Source organism: Dama dama, chromosome X (genome assembly GCF_033118175.1).
Source record: "Dama dama isolate Ldn47 chromosome X, ASM3311817v1, whole genome shotgun sequence".
Lineage (NCBI taxonomy): Eukaryota > Metazoa > Chordata > Mammalia > Artiodactyla > Cervidae > Dama > Dama dama.
In genome coordinates, this window is record NC_083714.1 from 53661939 (window position 1) to 53670661 (window position 8723).

The window sequence follows — 8723 nt, forward strand, 5'->3', positions numbered from 1 at the left end:
AGAGGAGATTGGAAGGCTACAGTCCATGGAGTTGCAAACAGTCCGACACGACTGAGCGAATAACATTATGGTCCACTATGGTCTAAGTAGCAAAGTTTCTTAGTTTTATTTGTGAAACATCCTATTTGGCTGAGTAGGTATCCCACATCCTATTGAGGTGCACATTCTCGGACAAGCCCTGGACCACAAAGTAGCTGACCCCTTCCTACAGTGGAGAGAGGAGGACACTCTTGGGGCAACACTGTGACAGATTCCTGTCCCGACATCACAGAGGCAATCACCGCCAGGCCCTGGCAGCTGCATCCCATCCCTCAGGCGAATAGTGCAGCCCAACACGTGGGCTCCTCAAACCGGCTGGCTTCACAGGAGAAGAAATCAGGCCACGGGGCTTTCCCAAGCATCCACTGACTATCTGGCAGCTGCCATATATGTGACCAGAATCACATCACCTGTTCCCCTTTTTCTCTGGCACTCAGCATGGATAGCTGCCCCATTAGCCCCCTGCACCCATCCACACCCCCACTGCAGTGACCTCACCACCTCCTTAGGCCCGGAAGTCGCTCCTGCCTTTTGATGCCAGGCACAGCCTTAACCTGGGTCTCCGCTGCCTCCGCACTTCTGAACCCACCCGAACACAGGGATGCTGGCAGATGTTGCATCTTTACTGGCTAGCACTTATTTCTCATGCTATTCGGATCTCAGACTCTGTCCCTCTCCCCTCTGGAAACTGTTTTGTTTTCAGGACACCTCAGAGAATTGGCAGCTTAGCTAGAAATGGAACAGAAAACCACTCAGAATTGCTGCTCTGTGTTTTCTTCCTGGAGAATGTATATCAATTTCAGTGTCTGTGTGTGTTTCGGGGTGGAGAGCAGTGTCTCCAGCTGGGCACGGCTCACTCAAAGATCCCAGGATTCTAGTCACACAGCAGGTCCTGTCCACTTTTGCAGCTTCTCTTCACTCATTTCATCCAAATGAAATCTAGAGCATGCTCACAAGTGAAAATCATAAAGTCCAGATGACCAAAGAAACTGTTATTTCAATGTACTTGGTGATCAGCTTCCCAAGGCAGAGACAAGAGGGCTAGTACAGGGAATACTGGGCACATATCAAAGAGCAAGATTCACATTTCTCTAGGATTCCTAGCAGATGGTGGGTAGAAAACACCTATTTCATCCCTGTGGTCAACAGCGATGGGACAAGAGCCAGGACCTCTTCCTGCCTGCCCTAGAAAGAGATCTCTCTGGGGTTTATCCAAGAAGCAAAGGGACACCTCACAGCAATGATCCGTTCCAGAGATTCCCCTCACCCCCAAGACAGACCTCATGTGACTGCGGCTCCTCGACCATTGCTGTAAGTGTGGGGGTGTCCTGCTGCTCTTAGTCTCCCCACTGTTAACATGGCCTTTCACGGAGCAGAGAATCTGTACACGGCTTTGGAATCACTGAGCCAATGAGCAGGGGTCTCAGATTGTCTGCTACTTTCTTTAATAATCCATGAATATTCAATTAACCGAGATCATTTAGTTATTGTGAATGACAGACAAGAAGACCATAGGCATGAATTCACTAGGATTACTTTTATTATTGAACTCTTCTCCATACAATACTATTGCTACAGAAGTTCACATTTTCAAAACATTTCTAATTTCGATTCCATTGCATTCTGTTCAGGACCACAAAACAAAATGGAAGACTTTCCAATCTCTCTTACAAAAACTCTTGGTTTTGAACTGAGTAACATCAGAGACACTCGGATCCGTACCATTCACAAAGCTAAGATATTGAAGTTTCTTTAGCCTACTCTGAAACCAAACTTTGAAAAATTTCTAAAGAAAACAGAGATGAATCCCCATGTCATCATAGAGAACAGGAACCAAAAGATGCTACAAACTGGTTCCCCCAACTAGCCCGGGCCCTCACATTTGAGAAAGCTGACTACCCCCTCTTTAACCACAGAGAGAAGGAACAACCTGGCTGCTGCTCTGTCTCAGGCCCCCTATTCCTCCTCCCTCGCATCTTATGCAGACAGGAATGGGAAGGTCCTCAAAGCCCTTTGGTTGACCCTGAGCATAAATGCCACGACTTGCCGCTTGCTGGTCTCCTCATAGGCCCGGGGACCCCACAGGAACTCATAGCAAACAGGGTGGCTGTCAGGCACCTGCTGGTACCGCAGGTATCCCTCCCGCACCCACACTTGGGTCAGAAGCTCCCTGAGCTCCCCAAAGACACACTGCTCACTCCCAACATACACCCCCATCCTGCTGAGTGCTCCCCAGACCGCCTCCTCAGGGGCCGGGTCTCCAAACCGCATGATCATGCTGAGGACCAGCACCAGGAAGCCGGCCTTGGGCAGGCCCACCCCATCGCTCAGCATCTCATCGCAAGTGAGGCCCAGGATGGGGACCAAGATGTAGATGTGCTCCACTGGGTCCACCTCTTTCACATCCACGCCAAAGACCAGCTGCAGGCACACTGAGACTTCCCTGAAGACCACCGGGAAGTGCTCCTGGTTATCCCTGAGGACCTTATTCAGCATTTCCGCCTGGGAGGTCAGCTCCTTGGCTCGATACTTGAGGAGCAGGAACTTCATCAGTTTACCTATCATCCTATCCAGAATTTCCTGGGGCAAGGCCTCCATAGGAGCGGAGGAGGATGCTGGGGGGTAGGAGGCCAAGTGGGATGCGGACTCCCCCACCTCAGCCCCCAAGAGCGGCACCTCGATAGGGCCCTGGGCCTCGCCTGGGTCCTGAAGGTCTTCCTCGGGTTTGCTGAGCTCACTCATCTCAACCACGAGCACAATGCCTGAGGTGAAACAAGACACGGAAGTGAGGCAGAGGTACAGATGGGGACCAAGGGCCTCTGGGAGAGAGGAGGTGTGAGCAACCTGGGCTAAGTAATGCATCCTGGATGGTACGACACAGGCCACTTACAGCTCTCCCTTTGAGGGGTTCTCTCAGACCTCACAGGAGCGCTCCTCCTGGGAGGCCAGTCCCCTGGCTACCCGAAGGAGGAAAGAAGGTGGCTCCCCAGGGTGTGGTCAGTACAGCCCGAGTTTTCCAGGTCCAAAAAAGTGTGAGGAATTGGGGCCTTCTGGGCCCCCAACCGGTATGTTCTGGGATAGGGAGCCTCTGGTTCACTTCAGGTCACCCTCTCACCTTGTCTCCTGATACTGCCTGTCTGAACTCAGGACACAGGCTTCAGACCTCTGCCATCGCCTCCTGGATCCTGCAGCTCCTGTGAGAGAAGTGGAGGTGACATCTAAGGGCTATACTGTGGCACAGCCCTGGGCCTTCTGTGCTGCTAGGTGGGGACGGACACTCGGATTACACCCAGTTGTGTTGTGCGTACCTTGTAATGCTCAGCTTTCCCCTGGCATGACCTGGACGGTCCCCTTTGGAGGAGTAGAAGGGAACTCAAAACAAGACACAAGCCTGAACAGAAAGCACTGAGGGGCCCACATGCGGCCGCACCTGTCCAGGGCCTCGCGAGGGCCCTAGGCTGGGGAGATGCTCGGTCCTCAGCTCCTCCTCATGTCCTGCCTGGCCTCCAAGCACTCGCCACAGGGGCGGGGGTTTGCTCAGTCCAACCTTGGGGTTGGGGAGTCCAGCCTCTGCCAACCTGAAGCCTCCACCTCTGCCCGTAAAACCTCACCTCCCGAGTTCCCTAAGCCAGCGGTCAAGAAACTGCTCACCCTGCTCACCCCACTCTGGGCCCTCCAAGACCCTCTTGCAAGGGCCAAGATCCCTCCAGGTTGCCGTCGAACCGCCTCAATCCTTCCTCGCATGGAGCCTGGACTCCAGGCAGGACTCGCCTTTTAGTCTCGTCTGCCATTTTGAGACCCCGCCCCTTTCACAAGGCCTCCAGTCCCTCTGAGACCCGCATGTGAGGAAGTCAGACAGACCTACTGTGCTCTTCTCACCCCAAGGGCTCCCAGGGACGACTACAGGGATGGGGATCTGTGGGGTTCCATCAGTCCTCACTCAGGGTGCCCACAGTCCTCCTTCAGGAACCTCACCTTGCCTCCGCGCAGGACCTGGATTCTCGCCTCTCCGCAACTGAAGCCCCGCCCCTTATAGCAGGACCCCAGTCTCTTGATGACCCGGATGTCAGGAAGGCAGCTCATGCCTCTGGCACTCATCCTACCCCCACGGTTGCCCTGGACTGCCAACAGAGATTCGCTTCTCTGAGGTCTCCTCTGATTAGGGGTTCAGGGTCCTCTAGTCCCTCTTCAGGGTCCTCAAGGTCTTCAACCCTGCAGGACCTGGGAATCTGCCCCCCGAGGCCCCGCCCCATATGTGACGTCCCCAGTCAGAGACCCGGATGTCAGGAAGTGAGACCATGCACTTCGGGCTCATCGTATCCTAGTTCGACCAAGGACCAACAGCAGCTCCAGGCTTTTCTGAGGTCTCCTCTGATTTGGGTCCAGGGTCCACTCAATCGTCCGTCAGGGTCCTCAAATGGAAACCCTGGAGGAGCTGGGGATCTTCCCTCTGCTCACCTGAGGCTACACCCCCTTTCCCAGGTCCCCAGTTTCTCTGAGACCCAGATGTCAGGAAATGCAGCATGTGCTCATCCACCCTCTGTGATCCCTGAGACCTGATGTGAGGGTCCCGCCTCTGGTCAACACAAGGGGCATCCCCAGAATGCCAGGGCTCTAGATGAGATTCCTTAGGAAGGATTAAGGAACCCCACAGATTCCTGACCCTACTGTCAGCCCTGGGCCACCCTGGTGGTGGGGTGAGCGCTTGGCAGCCTCTTCTGACTTCCGCATCTGTATCTCAGAAACATTAGGCAATTGTTAGAAGCGTCAGGGCGTCAGATGGGCAGTGAGAAAGATTTTCTTTCTTTTGAGAGTCAAGGTGAGGACACTGAGGAAGGACAGAGGGGACCCTGGTCCCAAGAGCAGAGTGGGCTCTGGGAGGACATTGGGTGGATGAACGTATGCTGGATTTCCTGACTGGGTCTCAGAGAGACTGGGGACCTGGCATGGGGGGCTGACTCCCTAATATCCAGATTGCAGACTGGTGTCCTAATATAGAGAGATGATTTACTGACATCCGCATATCAGAAAGACTGGGCTCCTGGTATGAGGTTTGGGGTGTTAGTAGGGGAGAGGAGAGAATCTGAAGGCGTACCTGGAGATAAAGTTGAGGTCTCTGAGGGAAGGCTGTAGGGACCCCAAGTGAAAACTCTAGGGATCCCAAGATAAGAGTGATGGAACCCCAGAGATCCCTGCCCCTGCCATCGGCCCTGGGAGCCCTCGGGGTGAGAAGAGCACACTAGGTCTGTCCTGAGTTCCTGACATCCAGCTCTGTGAGGCTGGGGACTTGGTGTGAGGAGCAGGGACTATGGTGGGGAGAGGACAGAGACTAGGTCCTCCTGGAAATCAAGGTGAGGACCCTGAGGGAGGACTGAGGGTAGCCAGATCTCAGAACAGAGGGAAGCCTGGTAGTCCCTGGGCAGGATAACCTCGTGCCGCATTGCCTGATGACCCTGGCAGAGAGACTGGGGACCTCTTGAAAGCAGGGGAAACTCCAAATGGCGGATGGGACACTTGCAGGTCTTGCGTGTAGTCTAGACCCCATGCAAGGAAGGACTAAGGCAGTTAGACCCCAACAGGGAGGGATCTTGGCCCTTGCAAGGGGGTCTTGGAGGGTGCAGAGTGGGCTGAGCAGTTTCTTGAACTCTGGCTTAGGGACCTTGGGAGGAGAGGTATTTCAGGAACAGCCGAAGGCTTCCGGTTGGCAGAGGCTGGACTCCTCAGCCGCAATGGAGGACTGAGCAGACCCCCGCCCCTGTGGTCAGTGCTGGGATGGAAGGCAGGACATGAGGAGGAGCTGAGGACCGAACACCTCCCTGGCCTAGGCCCCACAGGAGACCTTGGGCAGGTGCGGCCGCATGTGGGGCCCCTCAGCGCTTTCTTTTCAGTCTCGGGTCTTGTTCTGTGTTTCCCTCCAGGCCCCCAGAGGGGAGGGACCAGGTTGTGCCAGGGCAAAAGTAAGCACTAAAGGGGAGCTCTGAAGGGACCTCTCACCACACAACTGAGGGACCCTCACAGTGTGCACCCCTTGTACTGTCAGAGAATGCTAAGGGCTGTGCCACAGGATACCACTGAGGTGCCCCTCCATTTCTCACAGGAGCTGTAGGAAGCAGTAGGCCAAGGCAGACATCTGAGGCCCGTGTCCTGAGGTCAGTGAACAGAGGAGGTCCAGGCAACGCCAGGAGTCAAGGTGACGAGGGTGCCCTGAGTGGACACCAAGTGCTGCCCATCCCAGAACAGAGGGGACCCCACAAGGGCCTAATCCCCTTACCTTGTCAGTCCCAGAAATCTCGGGCTGTGCTGACCACACCCTGGGGAGCCACCTCACTTCCTTCTTCAGGTAGCCAGGGGACTGGCCACTCCAGAGGCATGTCCCTGTGTGGTCTGAGAGCACTTTTCAAGAGGAGACCTGCAAGTGGCCTGTGGCCAACCAGGGTGCGGCGGTTCTCAGGTGAGGCCATTCACAGCCCGTCTATCCACCATCCAGGCCCATGGTCCTCATCTGTCCCATTTGCCCCCATGCCTCACTCCTGCCTCACTCTGTAGTTTGAGCCCAGGCATCAGGCTCGTGGTCAAGATGACTGAGCTGAACAACCTCGAGGAAGACCTTCAGCACCCAGGTGAGGCCAGTGTCCTGTGGAAGTGCAGCTCTCTGGGGCTGAGCGGGGGAGGCTGTATCACCCTCAGCCTCCTCCCACACAGTCTCCTGCTCCACCCTTGTGGAGGCCTTGCCCCATGAAGCTCTGAATGAGATAGTGGCTAACTTGATGAAGTTCTTGCTCCTGTAGTATCTGGCCAAACATCTGACATCCCAGGCGGAAATGCTGAAGAAAGTCCTCAGGAATAACCAGGAGCATGTCCTAGTGGTCTTCAGTCAAGCTGCAGAGTGCCTACAGGTTGTCGTTGGCCTGGAGGTAAAGCAGTTGGACCCCAGGGAGCACATCTACATCATGGTCCCTACCCTGGGCCTCACCTGCAATGTGATGCTGAGCAGTGGGCAGACCCTGCCCAAGGCTGGCATCCTGGTGCTGGTCCTCAACCTGATCATGCAGAGTGAAGACCTGACCCCTGAGGAAGCAGTCTTGGGAGTACTCAGCAGGACGGGGGTGTGTGTTGGGAGTGAGCCCTGTCTCTTTGGGGAACTCAGGGAGCTGCTGACCCAAGTGTGGGTGCGGGAGGAATACCTGGAATACCAGCAGGTGCCTGACAGCCACCCTGCTCGCTATGAGTTCCTGTGGGGTGCCCTGGCCTATGTGGAGACCAGCAAGTGGCAAGTCATGGTGTCTGTGCTCAGGGTCTAACAGAGGGCTTTGAGGGCCTCCCCACTCCTGTCTGCAGAGGCTGCGAGGGAGGAGGAATAGGGGGCCTGAGCCAGAGCAGCAGCCAGGGTAATCCTTCCCTCTGTGATTGAAGAGGGAGTAGTCACCTTCTCAGAAGTGAGGGCCCGGGCCAGTTGGGGGAACCAGTGCACAGCATCTGTGGGCTCCTGTTCTCTACAATGACATGGAGATTCATCTGTTTTCCTTAGAAAATCTTCAAGCTTTGATTGTGTTTGCAAAAGGCTAAATAAAGTTCAGTGTCTTAGCTTGGAGAATGAGGTTGATCAATATGTGTTTGTGCTTACACAGTTCAAGAACAAGAGTTTTGCTGTTTTGTAAGAGATTGGAAACTCTTCCATTTTGTTTTGTGACCCTGAATGGGACACAGTGGAAATGGAATTAGAACCGTTTCGGAAATGTGAGCTTGTGGTTGGAGTGGTGGAGTCGCTCAGTCCTGTCCGACTCTTTGCGGCCCCATGGACTGAGGAGCCAACAAGGCTCCTCAGTCCATGGGATTTTCCAGGCAAGAGTACTTGGGTGGGCTGTCATTTCTTTCTCCAGGGGATCATCATGACCCAGGGATGGAACACGGGTCTCCCAATGTAGACAGACGCTTTACCGTCTGAGCCACCAGGGAAGCACTAATATTGATGGGGCAAGAATTAGACGATAAAAGTAATTGCAAGGAATTCACCCATCTGTCCTTCTTGTGTGTCATTCTCAAAAACTAAATTATCTTTATTTGGGTTTGTCTGGGTTATTTAAGGAAGCAGCTGGCAATAAATCTGAGGCCCCTGTTCACTAGCTCATATACTCTGAAGACCTTTACAGAGTATCTTCTCCAGGAAAGGCGGTGTTAGGAGTGGGGACACTAGGAGAAGCAGGACACCCCCACACCTCGAGCAAAGTTCTAGGAGCCGCAGTCACACAAGGAAGGTGGAGAGACCTCCCCTAGTCGCACCGAACAAGGCAACACGAGGTAGGGCGGTGGAGCTCCAGGAGGAGCACTCGAGTTTCAGTGCCTGAGCCAAGGTGGTTTGGGCCTTTAGGACCCTGGGTTCCTTCTGTGGGAGGTGGTCGAGGTGAGGCAGGCTGCTAGCAGCCCTCAGACTTGCAGACAGTGTGTCTTCGGGGTGATGGCAAATTCTGAAATGGATCATGGCTGTAAGGTGGCCTTTTGCATCTCGGACAAAGCCCAGAGAGATCTCTTTCTGGGGCAGGAAGGAAGGGGTCCTGACTCTTGTCGCATTGCTGTTGATCACAGGGGCAAAGGAGGTGTTTTCTACCCCACATCTGCTAGGAATCCTGCAGAACTTTGGTCGCACTCCCTTGAAGGGGTGCCGAAGAAATGCATGGAACTACCCT

The 8723-nt window shown here is 54.5% G+C and overlaps 1 protein-coding gene across 1 annotated transcript; it reads right to left on the reverse strand.

Annotated features, from left to right (window-relative positions):
• Positions 1-2016: 2016 nt before the first annotated feature.
• LOC133052344 (melanoma-associated antigen 8-like) lies at positions 2017-2781 on the reverse strand. Its single transcript, XM_061137163.1, has one exon. It carries the CDS (start codon positions 2779-2781, stop codon positions 2017-2019), a length of 765 nt encoding a protein of 254 aa, XP_060993146.1.
• Between the last annotated feature and the right edge of the window lie 5942 nt (positions 2782-8723).